Here is a 19537-nt window from a genome sequence, read left to right as displayed (position 1 = left end):
TGAGGTAGATATTTTGTAGGTGTAATAGTGATAATCCACAGTACTTATATGACACGTCACATTAAATGTCTCTATAAATCAATAGCAAATAGAGGGACAGAGCGAAAGGCAGATGAAGAGATATACATACAGGTAGAGAGTATTACATTCAGGTAGAGTGAGAGAGAGAGAGATGAAATGGTAGATACATTGTAAAGAAACAGATGTATTGTAGAGAGATAAGTAGATAAGTAGGTAGATACATATAGAGTGATAAATAGGTAGATGCATTGTAGAGAGATAAGTAGATACATGTATAGGTAGATACGTACGTAGTAGGTATAGAGGGAGAGATATGAATAGAGTGGTGGATGCATGCATACATCTTAGAGATAGATGGGGGGGGGGGGTACATAGATAAGTATTCGTATCCGGGCAATTACCCCCAGAGGGCAATTACCCCCCGGCTAGATACTGGTTAGTGGTAAGGTTAGAGTTAAGATTAGGGTTAGGGTTAGGTTTAGTGTTAGGAGTTTGGGTTATGGTTAGGATTAGTTTCAGGATTAGGATTAGGGACAGGGGAAGGGTCCAGGGTAATTGCCCAGGGGGTAATTGCCCTAGACCCAAGTAGACACATTGTGAGAAGAGGAAGAAAGTGAGAAAAGGGAGATATGGAAGGATGAACACACAAAAGATGACGTAGAAATATATGTATGAGGAAAGAAAATTCCAGGAATTTGCCAGGAAATGGATGCATTGAAAGGCACGACAGGTTGGCAGACAATCCGAGAAGAAATCATTGTCATTTTCCCCCAAAGCCTAGCTGTGTACAGATTACCCCAAGCTGCAGGAAAAGCAATCATGTAATCAGACCTTTGGATAGGAGAATAAAGATTCTGATCATACAGTAAACATGTTTTTTCTTTTGTATAAAGAAAGCAGTGGAACTTTATCAGAATATAGTTTGCTGTGAAACAGTGCAAAGAAAAAAAAATATAAGATCAGGGCACTGTGCTTTACTGTAACCAAATATGATCCATCTAATATATGATTTACAGAACAAAAAAAAAATGTGGTCACCATACCTTTAGTACTCTTTCCTTAATTCTCTCTTTATTATTCATCTAATTTTGAAATGTAAAAAAGTTTTTCTCCTTATACTATTCATATGTCAATGTGCGTGTGTATGTAGTTTGATTCATTGTCAGAGCAAACTAGGATGCATTCGAATATTCTTGAGCTTATGTATGAAGCAATTTTACACAAAGGTATTGCCGCAGACTGTGTCTTTTAGGTCACATTGCGATTGACATACAATACGATTCAATTCGAACCGACTTATCGTCCTGTGTTTACTTCTCTCTCCGTATTAAATCGACACACCAAACCCGCTTACGTGCGCGACTGCATCCGATACGTGCAGAGCTGATGGGCGCATCCCATCGCTCACACCGTGCCGCAACCGTAGCCGTATAATATAATGCTGTTGACTGCGCGTCGCGTCACACTGTCTTGTTTACAATCACTGTCCAGACACTACTGGAACTCTTGATCGGTTCTCATTCCTTTTGTTGGTATTAACATGGAAGTCCCAAAGACTGACATTGACTCATCAATGGATGTGGAAAGTGAACCTGCGCCTCTGCCTGAAAAGATGGATACCGAAGCCAGTCGACTTGAATCAGAAGGTAAGACATTTGAGGCTTGGAGGAGTTGGAAGGAGCTTGAAGTATCCAGCGCGGAGCTGACGATTTCGACGCCTGCGGGTGCCCGTGAGAAAGTGGGCGGAAACTCGCTGGCAAAGCGTGGGGCGCGATACTGCGGTTTGCGATCAAATCACTTTAGATGCAGCTGTAACCAGTTAGACTTCTAGACCTCGTGCAAGCCAATGACACCAAAAGCTGCCGACCAGTTCTGTTGGCAGGAAGTTCATAAATGACATATATCCCCATGCCAGTGCTTCAACTGATGAAGCTTAATTACTGTGTTTTCATCTTCCTATCTCCACCTGGTCATTCAGCCTGTGACTGTAACCTGTCCCCCCCCCCCCCCAGCCCTCACTTCAGCAACTCAAATCTGTTTCTTTGTTGTAATACCAGGGAGGATAGGGTTCAGAGCTATTAATCTGTTGATGTTGAAAGCTGTGTATAAGAGGCTAATAGAGGTAGGGTAAAAATATGTTCAGCACCTAAGTTTCTTAATACTCCGCCAAGGGAGGAGGTTATAGTTTTCATTAGGCCTACCGTTGGTTTGTTAGTTTGTCCGTGTGCAAAATAACTCAAAAAGTAGTGAACGGATTTGGATGAAACTTGCAGGAAAGGTTTAGAATGATACAAGTAACAGATGATTAAATTTTGGTAGTGATCCGAGAATTTTGGGGGAATTTATGAAGGATTTTTTTAATATTTTGGCAGGTAGGGTCAATGAACTTGGGAGTTCAGGCTGCACATATTTGAGGTTTGCACGCGCGCACTAAAGTGCGTGCTCTAGTTTCTGCTAGGGCAAGGCGCCCCGTGCAGCTGAGGGTTTATGACGTAAGTCAGGCTTCTATATTGGGAAATCAGGCGACTTTCAGCACACAATGCTAAGTATACATGGGTGGAAATCACTGATATCTCTATGGAAGAACTACATCAGTGGTGGAAATGAGCTGCATGCTTGGTGGAGGTCTGCGATCTCAGAGTGCTTAATATATAGTTAAAGTTATATTCTCTTACTCTGGTGAGCTCCCCTGAGCTGATTTTCCTGCATTAAACACAGTTGCTTGTGTTATAGTAGGGTAGCAGGTCAGTGGCAGTGCCAGTGGAAAAAATATGATTAAAAAAAAAAATGCTAGATAATGTATAATTCTATTATGAGGAGGCTTGAGTTCTGATAATGCTATCTTCAGGTCAAACAAGCTTGACTATTTTTCACTAGAGTTTTAAGAAAAAAAAAAGCCATTCCCAATAATTCACTTAATTGAGGTTTTAGATTTTTAGCCGGCCTTTGATAGTATTCCAGATGTAGGCCTATTCTCAATCCCCCCCCCCAAAAAAAAAACCAAACAAAAAAAAAAAAAAAAACATGATTCCACTAAAGTGCAGATAGCTGACTGGAAATCAGCATTGCTTGGAGGATTAATCCATTAGCCACCACACAAATACTGTGATTCCTTTGCAGTCTGTAAAACACTAATTCTTGATACCAGCTGTCTTGATATATGGATACATAACATAATATGGTATTTCAAGTCATACATTTCCTCCATAGTCCCAATTCAGATCTACCCTTTGGTGAGTACCTTTCAGTGGTCCTTTCATGACCCCCTGCGCTTTGATTGGAAAAAAGAAATTGACACTGGAACAGAATAAGACATTCATGACTGTCTTTAGCGTATAAATATAAAACTCTGCAAGACTTACTCATCATCTGAGGGCTCTTAACTGTAGAACCAAAAATTTGTGCGTGCATGAAACTTATGTGAGGAGTCAAGATTGGCAAAAGTAAAATGAACAAGAAAGTTTTTCTTTTTCCTACAAAATGAATTGAATGCCAGTGGCATTTTGCAAAAGTTTCATGCTGTGAAAAGGCAGAACTCTAATTCACAATGTTTCTGGTTTTGCAGTATGGTGTACTGTATGGCATATATTTTGCCAGGTTTTTATCTTTGTGAATTCTGTGAGTTTGGTGCTTTACAGGAATTTAAAAACATATGAAAATATTAACTCTGATATCCTGACATGACTGCGACCTGCAGGCATACATTTCGCCGTTCATTACCGATACTGCATTCCCTGATTGTGACTTTAACCATTCATTAAAACGAACGTAAATTGTAGGGAAGTCCCAATTTGTGACAAATTCAATGACTTGTTAAATATAGTATATGGAGTATACAGTATGTAATTTGTGCCTGATTGGTGGTACTCTGATAAAATACCCCAGGTTTATTCCATTTTCTCTGGTAGAATGGGCCTCTTTCTTACCAACCTTGATACCATTGCTATGGCAACCTCAACCATAATGACTTTGCTATCAAGGTCATTACAGGGTCTATCCTATTATGGCAACTTTAATTTGCAATGATGCTCAGCTACCTAATTGAGACTCCCTACATATTAGCATTTTCCTTTTTCAGCTGTCACATATTTTTTTTTTTTTTGTTGCTCCTGTACCCTCAACAAGAAATTTCTGTAGTCCTTAACAAAACAGAGAATTACTTTTATAGGATTTCCTTTTCCAGAACTATCTTCACCATCATTGTCAATGCTACTGTAATTATCATCTAGATTTGCTTGTATTTTGACAAGATTGAGTTGAAATCATACTGGAGTAGATACTGAAATTTGTACGAAATGACTGCATGGGTAACAAGCCACAGGGCAATCAGGAATTGTGATTTTTGCCATTTTAAATACTGAATGTTTGATTATGTTTTACTAATTGATCATCCGACTAGGATGCTTATCGTGTGATCCAGTCTTAGGTGACTATTTGGGGAATGAAATGTCAACTGTAAGAGTACTCATGCTACATACACTGTATCTGTGGGTTTCGGTTTGCCCAATAGTTAACAAGAGTTTAAGATGATCTGTTATACTGGGACCTTCTTTAGCTTTTTTTTTTTTTTTTTGGTCTGATGAAAAAAAAAAAAGAAAGGAAAGAAAGATGTTTGTAGAAGAGTATTTCTGCCCTTTCTCACTCACAGCACATACTGTACGAGCTGAAATTTTCGCGGTGGTTTTATTTTCGCGAATTTCGCGAATCGCCTTTGAACCGCGAAAATAACAACACGCGAAAATAACAACGCGCAAATAGTTACGTTCAGTTAGACCGTCGCAACCGCGAAGTTAACAACACGCGCAAATGTCCTCAAGTAGCAATTCGCGAAAATATCTGTACGCGAAAATTTCAGCTCGTACAGTATCTGTACACTTCTGATTGCAACATACCCTCAAATTGCCTAAGTTTTCTAGGGTTCACAGATTTTGATCCCCCTGGGCGGCATGCCGCTGTTTGCATACCTCCATGTAAAGTGTAGAGCACTTCATTAACTTCTCCTTCATTGTTCTCGTCAATATGCTTGCTGTGTTTATCCCTCTCCCTTCCTTAGTCTTGTCACCCTCCTCCCCCACCACACCCCTCTTTTCTCTTATGACTCTCCCTGTCTAGCTCTCCATGTTCTCATCACTCGCCCCCTCCCCCTCCCGTGAACTCCCGTGCTTTTTCCTCCCGTCACAATGTCTAATGAAGCCTTGCGGCTAAAGCAGGAAGACGTAGATAAAATTTCCCACAAATCTAATTACTCCCTACTTGAACTTCTGTGACTGAGAGAAGGAGAGAGAGAGAGGGGGGAGAATCAGATGCAGACGGGCAGACCAAGAAAGGAAATGAAAAGAACAGAAAAAAAAGGAAGTAATCCATATTCTCTGCTGACAACTGAAACACGTTTCACAGAAACGATCTCGCAAGTCACCGTTCAGTTCTGTTTTTGTTTTGTGTTTCTCTCCCCACCCCCCACCCCCCACCCCCGACTCTTCTCAGGGGGGTATAATGCACCCCTGAATATTCGTCCGCAGGTCATATTGTAAAAACGGGGTCCGTGCCACTCATTCCGAAATGACTCTTCCTGCTCCAGTGACATAATGTACCAGACATCAATCCTGCCTTGAGCCACTTCTTACGACGACGTGACAAAATATCCTGAGGGAGCATGCCGAATATGAAAGTAATTACATCCCAGAGCTGTGTGCTCTCTTCATTCTGCATGCCCAACTCTCACAAACAGAAATTCGACAAAAGATATAGTGTAAAAAGAAAAGGTGCGGTGTTTTCTGAACTTTGGATGAAATAGCCACCTGACTTTGAGTTGATTTGAAGGTTGTTCTCCTGTGAACATGAATATAACACACAAAAAAAATGTGTGAGTGCACTGACTTTTCTTATATTATACATTATCTGTGTCAGTTTTTTTTTTCGATGTCCATGATGGACTTCACATGCGTAAATTTTCGCTTTACCTTGTTTTATTTGCATTATATTTTGAGCACAATCTTTCTTCATGCTGATTACATTTACCATTACCGATTTGTTTATTTAACAAAGCAATCATGGGCATGCATAGAGCATTTCTGACACATTTGAATCACTGAACTGAATGTCATTGCATCTTCTGATGTGTGTACTGAATAAGCTGTTATTTTCGCGAGGGTTTAACTTTCACGAATTTTGCGAGTCACAGGTGGATTGTGAATTTAACAAGCGAAAATGTCTCCATGCGCTCTGGTAATAGTACGTTAATGTTAGCGTTGGTGTCAATTCGCAAAAAAGAACACAAAACGACATCCTGCGAAAATGTCTATGATCTCCTCTTTTGCGAAACTATACGCGAAAATAACAGCGTATTATACAGTACCGGTATATTGTGTGTTGGGGAGGAAGACCATAAATGGATTGATATACTGTAAAACCAGAAATGTTCGCAAACACTTTAATTCTGCAAATTTCACAAGAGCCAAGATTCGCGAAATTAGAATGCATGCAAAAGTTCTTGTCTTCACTATAACACATCATCTATGTCAGTGGCAATTCACGAAAATTTCATGCCGCGAAAAAGGTTGTTGGCTCCAATTTGCAAAAATGTCTTGCCACGAACATTTCTTGCCTTACAGGTAATACAAAAAAACACAATAAAGATATGAGAGGGGAAGGGGGGGGGGTAAGAATTTCCAATATGTTTAAATCCTGAACATTGGTCTTGCCAAAGGCCAATGTATCTTGAATGAAAATTTGATAAAGTCTACTTTCCTCCCACTGTGTTTACTCAGACTGAGGGATATACACTAGTGTAGCAATATACTTTCAATGTAAACAGCATGTTATAAATGCTAACCTTGTTCACATGAAGTTTGTTAGATATTATATTTAAAGGTAGGGGATACCTTTTACAGACCTCCCAAAATGCAGCAAACACATTAAATATGAACCTCAGGGGACTTGTTTAGGCCACTGCTGAGAAATTTGGAAGTCAACAGTTATCTACAATTTGAATAATGCACAAAACTCAACTACTCAGTAGTTCTGTGTGTCAGCCACACTTAAGCCTTTTTGTTGCAGTCTTCTGTATTTTTTTTTTATCTATAAACACAAATCTAAAAGTATAAGAGCTGATGTAATAGCATATAGAGTGTGTGGCAAGAATGTGTATAGAAATGTTTGTAAGTTTTGATGAACTTTCTTCACAAAATATACATGATGGACACACAAGCAGTGCATGGGTCTGCAAAGGTAGCCTAGCAATGTACTGGAATTTACGGTGAGCCCCGAAAAAAATTCAATTCAAAATCTAACGGTCAACAAAAATGTACTAAATGTTACCTTCCACTTTCAATACTTTATGGGAGTTTCTAAAATGATACTCTCTTCAACATACCACTGTATTTATACAACTCTTCATTTAAGGCATGCAAATGGGATTCTTTTGCTGATCAGTTTTCCTCCACACTGCAGTGATAACCATGCTTCAGTCCTACACCACTCTTTATTCCTGCGTCTACATTTTGTATCAGACTCAAACTGATTCACTTTGCCTGCTTTCCCGACAAAACAAGTTGGGATGAATTGCAGGCTCTTTAAGATTGCTAGTCGTGCAGCTCATTACACAGTGGTCTTACTTGCTCTAAAAAAAAAAAAGTAATTTTGTCTATAGATTCATTTTTTGTTTAGCTATGATATTCATAGGAAAAACAAATTTTATGTTCCTCTGTGTTCTGGCACTCATGTATGACTTCAGTCAGACAGAATAATTGTATTCTTCTTTCTGGTCTTACATGAATTTTGATCTTTCATACCCAAGCTGTGAGGCTGTAAATGATTGATGCAAACTTTGAGCTTTACTGTTTAATCCTGAACATTGTTTCAACAATCTGATCAGTGATTTCAGCTCAAACCTGGACAGTGTGTGATGAGATAAATACCTACAGTGTGGGTATCTGTGTATGCTATGCAAAGGCAAAAGCTAGTATTCAGTGCTTTGGTCCTCATTATTCTGGTTTTGCACAAATCCTGCTTAATCTCATGCCAGATCCCAGAGACTGGCGATATATGTAGTTGGCCCTTCTGTTACCATGTGCTGCTATTGCTGCCCTAAATATTGAACTGTTGTGGTTGAGTGGTTAAACCTGTGGGCTTCCCTGTGTGAATGAGGTTCAAGCCTTTGCCTGGCAGTGTTGTCCTTTCCCAAAGCACTTTATTCTCATTGCCATGTCTACTGGAGGAGAGTTTGGTGTGTAGGAGAGCTATATATAGTCCTATGCACATTTAAAGAAAGCCCTTGCCATCTTGTAAAGGGTATGGAGAAATCCTGGTGAAGTATGGTGGTCAAAACCACAAAAACCAACCGATACTGGGTGGTGAGGCCCATGGGCCACAGTCACTGAAAACCTTTTACAAGGTAGCAGACGAGGATATTTGCCAATTCATGTGTTATATTTGGCAATAACAATAGTAGTAGTAGTAATGATAATAATAATAATGATAATGACATGATGATAATGATGATGATAATAATAATAATAATAACAACAATAATAATAATAATAATAATAATAATAATAATAATAATAATAATAATAATAATAATAATAATAATAATAATAATAATAATGATAATAATAATGATGATGACGATTATAATAATAATAATGATGATAATAATAATAATAATGATGATAATAATAATAACAATGATAATAATAATAAAATAATTTAATCACTGACGATAAAAGCTAGAAATAAGACACTCGGAGAGCACAGACCTCCACCAAGCAGCTCATTGCCATATTATATGTAAGGCCTTAAATATCATAGGGTCTGAGTTCTGATATCGTCTACACCTGGTATTGCCTAGTGTAGGCTTGCTGTTAACATAATGTGCTACCTGGTACCGTTTTCTGATTTCAGTCACGTACGATTCAGCATCAAATGTCAAGTGTGGGTGATCTGGGCTTTTTCATGAGTACTGGCCTATTGTCGTGAATGCATGGTTCTGTGAAGAACAGATTCATCCCATCCAGGCCTTGCATGAATGCATCGAAGCAGATACCGGTAGTCATAGAATTTTAGTTAGAGACTGTAAACTATTCAGCTTCACACTGTAATGTATATTTGTGGGTCTGTGTGTGTGTGCGTGGGGGGTTAATGTAATGTGGGGCAAGATGTGGGGGAACAGGAAAGTTATAAGTATTAGGGACTTTTCGATTTCATGTCCTGGATGTGGACATCGAGGCAATGACGTCATTTAATGGAATTGCGCATGCTCCAGGTTCTCGAACACGTCCAATGCCAGAATCCAGAACGTGTCTTCCAAGGATTTCACATATCCCTCTAGATTTAGGACGTGAGTGACATCATCACTTGGCGCACCGATTGCCAACTTACTGGAGGGGACGGGGCCATGATGTCATAGGAGTATGTCATGAATGGTGTGCACTAAAAATCGAAATAGGTGATAACACCGCGGACGTAACGAGTGGACTGCAGCAATTTGGAAACACTCTTGTACAAGAAAGGGCATCCACGTCTACGCAATTGAAAAGTCTTTATTGACATGTAAAGGGGGGGGGGGGGTAGGGTTGTCTTGTGTGTGTTCTTAAGCATTGTCAACCATTTGGAATAGTATGGATACCTAGCTGTCTCTGCTACTCATCAACCTTCACAAGGTGTTGACAGTTTAAAAAAATAACCAAGAAAAGCAACTTGTATGATAACATGGGAAAATATATTGTGACCATAATTCAGTATTTTAGATGCAATAATTCAAGTGTGCAATGGCAGAATTGAACAATTAAGGTCTCTTGTCTTGCATGAAATCTCAGGACTTGTGAGCCCACTATCTGGAGGTGAGAAAATCAACAGTGCGGACAGAGGTCCAGGTCAGGAGATCGTGTCAAGTACATTTATTTGTACCGTGTGAGAGTATAGGTAAATTATGTCTTCTATAGCTTACCCTTTGGCAGAAACTTTGTAGCTCTCCATGGACACACTCTAGGAGTGGACAGTCTCGGTTTGTGGAAATGGAACAAATTTGGAAGATGATATTTGAATATAAAGTTACGTATAGAGATTATCTACCATGTTGTAGTGCTCCCTCTTGGAATTACATGCTCTTTAATATTTCATAAGAGGTTTCTCATTATCTCAGCAAGAAACGTTAGAAATCTGAAGTTTGGTCTCAACCAAAACTATACGATCCCTTTAAATTGCCATGTATCAGTGCACTCGCTCCGCTACACTGTACCTTGGGACTACTTCAGCCAAGTACTTAGCTACATGTACTTGTACATGCGGCACGTTCGTGATGAATCCAACAACATTAGCTCCACGAGTCACCGAAACCACATTTCTGTGGTTTTGGTGCTGTATTTTTGGTTATCATAACTTTTAAAGTCCATTGTTTAATATAGTGGTTCATAACTTTGAGTAAGAAAATTACTGATCATTTGAAACCGTTTGTTGTTCAAAAACAAAAATTTTAAAATTCATAATGCATTTTTGATTTGGCAACACAATTTAGAAAACTTATGTTCCAATTTCTCTCTCTAGTTGGCAAATTTTTGTCAATTCTCTTCTGACTTTGTGTAGATTTAATGAATTTAACCAGTTCTCCTGTAAGTCTAACATTTCTCCATTGTAAATTTAATGCCATAAAATTCATAGTTGCCAAAATACCCCTTGGACTCCATTGGTTGATGGTGACCTTAACCACAGTCCCATTTATGAACCTATATAGCAATGAAGAGCTTGCTTCACTTATGATAAAGTGAATTGCTGAAGTAAATATTAATAAGTGCTGCAGCATGGCTTGAACCCCTGAACTGAAAGGACAGTTTGTCTTCACTAGACCACAACACCCCAGAATTTGGTCCCTGGGGTGTGGTTGCCTTGTTGTTGTTGTGTTCAATGTAAATACACTACATCACAGGGGGCCCTGTTTCATGAAGCTGCTTGCAAAGTTACGAACGACTTACGAGCGACTGGTGATCATGCAGTTCTGATGTGCTATACTTATCAGAATTTTCACAATTTAGCACAAGAACTGATCACCAGTTGCTCGTAAGTCGTTTGTAACTTTACGAACAGCTTTATGAAACACCCCCAGGTCGTACAAGTATTGATATGTCAAGCGTGTGGTCGTGCATGTAAAAATCTGAGGCCCTGCTGGTTCCCTGTCGGAGGCGAGGAAAGTTCTGTGTACAGAGGTCCAGGTCAAATGATCGTTCCAAACATATGTGTGCGTGTGTGTATTATTATGCCTTGCTTTGTAGACCAATATTTGAAAGTACAGTTGTTATGTACACTTGCCTACAACAGCCTTTTGTAGGATGTTCAACTTGTATGCCAACTGTGATTCATGTGCTGAATAGTGACACAATGGACAGGCCCACTTTAATAGAACTATTGAAAATGTCTATTGTGTGTTAATGAGTGTGCGTGCCAGAGTAGAGATACGGTGTAGGTGTAGCATCAGTGTGTGTAGGGGGGGGGGGGGAGAATCATGCGTGTGTTTATGGATGTAGTCATTAATTGCCTGTATTGTCCATTGTGAATCATAACTTACTTGAACTGAAACATGAAACTTGTTATTCAGAAAGGATACAATGATGCAACAAGGCTACAATATATATTAGTCATTAGGCCCGTTCACACACAAGGGAAACAGTGCGATTTAAAAATCGATTTTCTTATCGCGATCAAAATTTCGAAATTTTTTCCAGTGTGGACAGAAAAATCTCACTAATTACCGCGATCCTTATCGCGATCCAACTCGCACTATTAGTGCGATTTTTCAGAATAATCGCGATTATTTCGCCAAGCGTCGTGTGTGTGAGCGCGATTGAGATTCGGAAATCGGTATTTTTAATCCCATCGTTCGTAGCGCGTGCGAAACTCTATTGGGACTGTGGGGTCAGTCTTCGGTCATCAATGCAAGATTCGCGCATGCGCAGTTTGGCCACTGATCGTTCTTTCCTTGCTGCGAAGTACGATTTTTCCCTGTGTATGAACGGTCAAAAAAAAAATCGAAATTTGGATCGCGATTGAAATTTCGATTTTCGTTGTTTGTGAACGGGCCTATTGTGATTTATACTTGCACTTGGCAGAGTTTATTTCTGTCACTTAAGATCTGACACTGAATAACATTTACCAGGGTTTTATCATGCTCCACAAATTCACGTAATGTGTTTATAAGTCAATATCATCAAATCTGTCATAGGGGCTCATTGATCTGCCATAAACGTTTTATTTCTGCAAGGCAAAATATTTGCAAGGCAAAGGTGACAAATGTGAGAGAAGGAGTCATCGTGTGGCCAAGTGTGACATTGGGAATATACGTATTTCAGGCAGCAAGTGGGTGCTGACTGACAGCAGGATCCAGTAAATCTAAAGTTGACATCCTTGACGTATAAATGTACATCATGTGCTTTATTTGTCTCACACTCCCATGTGGCTGTGTAAGGAGCTTTGTCTCCTTAAATCTCCACCAATGTGATCCCTCTTCGGTAGAAAATACATACAAATATAATTACCCAATCATTTTCTCTCCTTTTTGATGAAAAATCATTCGCTATTTGTGCATCAGGGGCCCGTTGCATAAAAGTTACTATTATGGTAACTTTGCCATCCAATGGTAACTTCCATGGAATTCTTGATTTTGATTGGCTGTTGAGTATTGTTGCCATGGTAGTTACCATTGGATGGCAAAGTTACCATAATAGTAACTTTTATGCAACGGGCCCCAGGAGTGGGAAACATACCTTTTTGTGTAATCTGTAAGCTTTGTTGATCAGTGGAAGAAAGAAAAAGCCATCACATATAATGAGTTTTATCTTTAGTCAAATTTGTCATCTCCTCCTTTAAATATGTCACTTGTCAAAACTTTTGCCATTGCCTCTATACCTCAAATCTAAAATGTCCTCATCCAGATGTCTCTCTCAAAATTTTCCCTTTTCCTCCTCCTCCTCTTGTTCCTCCTCCTTCCCGCCCCCATCTCAAATCAGTTTGTCTCCAAATCTCGTTTGCTTGTTGTCGTAGTATGCACGCGGTTGCATGCCGACATTAGGCGGCTCAGGAACTAAGCCAGTTAGCATTGATCAGTGCCGCTGGAGCGTGTTCAATTGAAAGAAATGGCTGCAATTTGCCTTATCGGGCCCTGTTGCCTGCCTGGATCAGATCTTTCCTGTTTGGCTTTATTTCTCATTCGTATGCATAAAACTCATCTAATATTCAGAGTGTCAAGGGGATGGCAATATCATAAAGGCATATGTAAACCTTGAGTATTCTAGCACAAAGGGAATAAGTTTGAATGTACAGGTGTACTTCACAGTAATGCAATGAGCAATTAACTCTCTTGCAAGGTTTTTTAGCAGAATTATCTGAAAAAAAAAAGGCATTTCAAAATACATGTAAACCTTGAGTGTTCTAGCACTGAGGGAATAAGTTTGAATGCACAGGTGTACTTTGCAGTAAGGCAATGAGCAATTAACTCTCTTGCAAGGCTTTTAAGCAGAATTATCTAAAAATCATAGTTAATGCCTTCATAGAAAGTACTGGTATTCAATACTCTTGATATGACAGCAGAGACAAGTTATATGGGAAATTTTATTGTCTTATTGTAAGCAGCATGATTTTTATCATCATGAGGATAGTAATAGTTTTTCTTTCTTTTTTAGTGTTATGGAAAAGGGTAAAAAACTGCAGAATTGCACAGATAATACCCCCCCCCCCCCGAATGTTGTGTACTTTGGATTCTGAGGAGAGATCATACTTTAATTTATGAATTAGGAGGATGGGGAGACCATGTTTATACTTAAGACCATGTTTAGCTTTACCTGCAGCACACATGCCGCAGAAAAATCTCGACTGGACGTGGCCGTTACTTATGAGTATACGCTGTAGCACACAAATTCACTGATGGGCAGTTCTGTTCTGTCAGACCTGTGTTTGTCATGGTTTTCTAGTGTACCTGGTGGGCAGTGAATTCCATGCAAATGATTCAGTCGGTCCGACCCTGTGGTTAGAGCTGGTTAGGGGGCTACAACCCTCTCCCTTTTGGGTCTGTAAAAAGAAAAAAAATTGGTGAAAAAATAACTCAATAATAACTCAAGAAAAAAACAACAACAAACAACCAACCAAAGGTTCCTAGATTATACTTATATTCTTCCTGTCTAAGCTAGGATACGCTACCAACAAACTAAATCTCCTCCACCTTAAGAAATGTTCCACAGCCCTTGTAGATTGGTAGAAGTATAGCCGTACAAATAGAGATAGATTATAGATAGAGATATTGATAGATGTAATAGAGATGTATAGGCATTAAAATAGGTTAATGGATTGATAGAGAGCGTATAGATATAAATGGATAGATTATGATTGATATATCTATTGATAAAAAAATATAGCTACAATGGTACGTTCTGGACTGTTTGAAGGAGCTGCAGCATGCTGCTACTTGATCATTCGTAATCTGGAGCTCCACAAGTCAGACTGAACCTTTGTAACCCTGTATGGTGTGCAGTACAGCAATGGCATGTTGAGATGGTCACACTGAATGGGTTAAACATGCTTAGTGCTCCAGGCTATACCATGTACGGAGAAGTTTTAAAGGCAGACAGAACTCGGTTGATGGCTTTGCTGTTCAGACTGATTGCTTCCATCGAGATTTCACTGCATCTCATGCATTTGAAATCACCTTGCACCAGTATCTTAATGAGTTGATGTCACTTTTAGCAGGTGCCCAAGACAGCAGGTGTAATGACAAATGTACATTGGAGTACTATTAGTCTTAAGGGCCTATCTCACTGGAGGAGATGCTACGACTGCTGTGATTGATCAGTTGTCATAACTCGTGAGACTGGAAAGACAAAAAAAAAATGCTTGCACTCTCACCAAGAAGGCAACTCCAGGGTGATGTCTTAGACATCTCCAGATAAAAGGTGACAACTCATTCACCCGAAAGTCATCAGGATGTCGCTGTGATGTCTCTGGGACGTCTTGTCAGTTGTGACGTCTCCACATTGTTGCCCGTAGGTTGCCATCAGTCTCCGCAAGGTTGCGGAGACATCTCTTGAGATGTTGTGGGCAAAATTAGTCTTCTTGACTTGTATGCAAAGTCTCTATTAAAGGAGACGTCTCTGAGACCAACTGAAGACTGGGAAAGTCTCCTAAAAACTTGAAAATGTTTGATTCTCTCGCTACTCTGTGGAGACCTGGCTAGTATTCCAGAGACATCTCCCTGGCCAGTGAGACTTGAGTCACCACCAGGTCACTACCCAGTCTCCAAGCCAATAAGATACCCACTTAACTTTACAAGAAACCATCATATCACCAAGATAAGGTGCTCATCATTAATATCTTTCTTGTCTCGGGGCAATGCAAGACATCCAATACCGTATGTCCCCCCAAAAAATTACAAGGGACCCTCTGCCATGATATCTTTAAAAATATTGAATCAATCTAAATACAAATTCAGGGTATGAAGCTATAACTCATTGCCCACATCTTACAGAAAACGCCATTCGATTTGCTCCAGTGGTCAAAGAGAAATTTTGAAGAGGATGTCGGGAATCTCTTCCCTCCAAGTTCTGTCTATTGTATTCACACACAAGATCATCAAAGTGCTAAATTTGGAAGAATCAGACTCATGACATGCTTTACAACAATGGTTCTCTGTGACCGCTTAACCAAATCAAATGGGGTTTTCTGCAAAATAGAGCTAAAATGTTATATTTTAAGACCCTGAAGTAGCATTTAGACAATTTAATCATATTGGGTGTTATCAATGCGAAAATCTGATTGTAATTTTTTTGGGGGACATACTGTACAGTTACACTTTTGGAGGCTTTCAGTTTTTTTTTTTTTGTTTCAGTCAGATAATGAGTTGATTTTCTTAGTTATTAAAAAGACTCCACCCCAGAAAATGTCTCATGTTATATTTGTCCATATCTTTGAAGCACTGTTGAATGAATAATGACAAAATCAAAAGTGACTGCTTTACAGTAAGTGATTTCTTCTCTTGCTTTTACATTTGACAGTCATAGAGGCTTGTCACTGAGATTTGCGATTAGCAAAATCATTCTCAAGCAACACCAAGAATCCCTATGCCAGTCACTATATCTTTTTGACTTTTCATTCCAGCTGTGCTTGATTTAATGTTCTCAAAGTCAGAAGAATAAAAAATGTCAGAAAATGAAAGAGGAGCTGAACTTTTCCAAAATGAGTCGCCAGTCTGTTAAAATTTGGCAATAAAGAGACCTTTGAAAATTGTGCAACTGCAACAAACAATTGAATATAAAATTGTAACTGAAATGGCGGCGATATATATTTCTTTTTACCTTTAATAAAATTGATAACAGTGAATGAATGAAAAAAAATTAGCACACCAAGTCACAGAAATGTGGTTTCTGGCAAGGGTTGAATACTGTACATTGCAGCCAGATGTCATCTTGTGAGTTGGGAGTGAGGACTGGAGAGCAATGCTAGCATGCATTGCTCGGTTATACGAGGGCTTGGTTAATGCACTCTTTGCGCAGGGTGCGTGACAGAAATGTATTGGAGGTGAGCTTGTAATTAAACCGGCATCCCCCAGTGTGCTATGCTAATTGCTTCTCATTTATATGACATATGCAGCAATTTCCTGCAGAGGAATATCCTCACCCTCCCCCCCCCCCCCCCCCATCCAGTCGTGCATGTCAAAAGACTCGTATACATGATTATTACCCCTTGAGACTTGTAATATGCATACATTAAGAAATGCTGGGCAAAGAAAGTAACACTGAATTGCCTGCTGGTGGCATATGTCTGTAGAGAGTAGTTTCCAATCATTTTCCCTCCATTTTTTTTTTGTCATCATTATGACTGATACATTTTTTTTTTTTTTTACTCCTGTAATCACCAAAGGTCAAATTGCTTCTCTTCAGAATTGCCCTTATTGTCATTCAGAATGAAATTGATATCTTCCCTTCTAAGTATAAAGATGTGAAAAATTACTCAAGAAGGGAAAAAATCACTTCATTGTAGGAGTGTAGTAGAGTGACAGTCAGGTTTGATTGATGTAAGTGTGGAGTCACAAAGAATATCTGCATTTTGTGAGAGTGTGATAAGGGGAATTACCGGTGCTGGTATTTGCCGACAAAGCAAATAAGAGGAATTTAATGCAAGGCATATCATGGTCACATAATGAAGTGAAATTTTCCAAGGTTTCCATTATTCATTAGGTAACACTGACATTACTGACAGATGGATGTAGGTATCATGATATCTTAATATCAAATCTTGCTCAAATTCTCAAACTCTGTAGAGTACATGCATACAGTTCTCATTGATCAATCATATTCATCGAGGACCTACTTGTCTGTATACTACATACAAATATATTATATACGCATGATCTGAATTATACATCTTATATACAACCTCTCACCTGGTATATGCAATTTTAACAACATCATATAAATTCACAGAGAAATTTTGAACAGAGGACAAGCCCTCATCCAGACAAGAGAATGTTGTAATTTTTCCCAGGGGGCTTCATCGGATGTGAGAGCGGTGCTCGAAAATTATGCAAGCATTTTGCTTTGTTGCCGCCTTCACTGCAGCACAATGAAAAGATGCATCATAGCTGCAATAACAAAGCCGAATGTGGTCGTGAAATGATATTATACTCTGTTTGGTTTTATTTTGCACCATTATCCATTGTTCAATGGTTGCACAATGTTTTAATGTGTGTATGATGACATTGAAACTTAGTACACTTGCAATTTAAACAGGAACTTACAAATCAGAGGCCTCGGAGCAATTTGGAATTAAAGAAATCCAATCACAAACTATTGTCATCAACCCATGCAAGTTTTATGTATTTTCTACATGTTTAGTAATCGTCGCTGGGGTGACAAGACCTTGTTTCTGCAATTTTGGTGAAACTGACTTTTTTGGCTTGATAGTCAAATATTGGCTTAAGTGATGTCCTGTCCAAATTCCAACTGTCTTACTCCAAAAATGAAGCAACCACGGCATGTCAAAGCAAAGGCTATCCCATTTGCTATAGTGCTTTGGCCGCCATTTTCTTTTTGGTTCTCCTGAACATTTGACATTTTGTAGATGAGGTCTTGTCGCCCCAGCGACGTAATGCTCTTTTTGGAATGAATGCAAGTGTTTTGTCTTGCACATATATCGCAAATTTCTATCGTTATATAATATACTGGTGAGGTTAAAGTGAATAGACTGTTTCTGTAATGTGTTACAATTTATGGATGTTTCTTTTCTTATAGCCTAGTAATGAAAAATTTAATTCACCTTCTCCCTCCCCATTAAGTTCCAAAAGGCAGGAATTCACTTAGTTGTTGCTAAGTAGGGCAAGGCTCAGGCAAGCATTGTGGTTGATAAGGGCAGCTTTTGTGAACAAAGCATGCAAAAAATCTGATCTGAATACATTGCAGAACCACTCTTTTGCCTGAAGGATCTAAGGGATGATTAGTTCTACTGTGTGATGTGGAATTTAAGCTTTAGAGACGAGCGTACGGTGCACAAGGTTTAAATGTCATTTTCTATTTTGCTCCATTTTTTCTTCCAAAATGTGCATGGTAGAGCTGCTTAGATAACCTTGTGTCATTCACGTCACATAGCCATCGAGTGTCTGCCAGAGCCGGATGAACTGCGCATTTGTGCCGACAGTGATTTATGCATGACTGTCTGGCACATGGGCGAAATGTGCCTCTATGTGCATATTTTGTTTAGTAGGCTGGTTTCTTAAAGGCATTATTTACCATTTGCAGATGAAACAAAAAAACCTGCCTTTTGTGCTTCAAAATACTTCTAATGTGTGAGTATAAGGGATAGAAACAACCAATGTAAAATGTTTATCAGTATAATCAATGTGAAGTATTGTTAAAACTTTAAAGTGTGCACAATTTTTTTTTCTAGACTAAACAGACTACAGTTATGGCTTATTGAAAAAATAATGATATCTCCTATTAAATATTTTAGGCTTTATTAAAAATTGTTTTACATGGTAGGATGTTTTGTGATACAACTGACGTACACATATGCATCAAATGTGATATCTTAAACATTTTTTATATCACTGCTGTCAATGGTAAACAGTACCTTTAAAGGTATCATAAATGTTTCCACATTGAAAGATCTGAGCTGCATAGCTTTCCATTCTATCAGCATCTCTGATATTGTATCCAAATGAAGCTATTAAAACGAAAAACACAGGTAGAAATGATTGTTTCAAGCACTGAAAAGTAAGTGTGACCAGACTCACACTCCTTACCACCCCCCCCCCCCCCCCCATTGACAGTTGCATCATAATAAAATATTCTGGAAACTATTCACTAGCACTGTAATGCTTAATTTTTCAAAACTTGAGACTATGCTTGAATGTTTAAATCAGCCATTTGAGCATACAGTTAGGCAGTAAAGTTCAGATGTTTAAAACAAAAAACTTTAACATGGAGCAACCTTGGTGTTTAGCAGTATTGGATCTTTAATATGATGACCTGTAAGCTCTGTTGGAAAC

General features: G+C 38.9%; 1 protein-coding gene across 1 annotated transcript in view; it reads left to right on the top strand.

Moving 5' to 3' along the window:
* Positions 1–1505: 1505 nt before the first annotated feature.
* LOC140241795 (adipose-secreted signaling protein-like) overlaps positions 1506–19537 on the top strand; it is a 100691-nt gene continuing 82659 nt past the window's right edge. Inside the window, exon 1 of the mRNA XM_072321546.1 lies at positions 1506–1667. Coding sequence (XP_072177647.1) covers positions 1562–1667 — 106 coding nt within the window. The 5' untranslated portion in view covers positions 1506–1561. The remainder of the gene's footprint in view (positions 1668–19537) is intronic.

This window comes from Diadema setosum, chromosome 18 (genome assembly GCF_964275005.1).
Source record: "Diadema setosum chromosome 18, eeDiaSeto1, whole genome shotgun sequence".
NCBI classification, from domain to species: Eukaryota; Metazoa; Echinodermata; class Echinoidea; order Diadematoida; family Diadematidae; genus Diadema; species Diadema setosum.
Note: the sequence above shows the minus strand (reverse complement) of the source record. Positions and strands in the feature narration are given on the sequence as shown.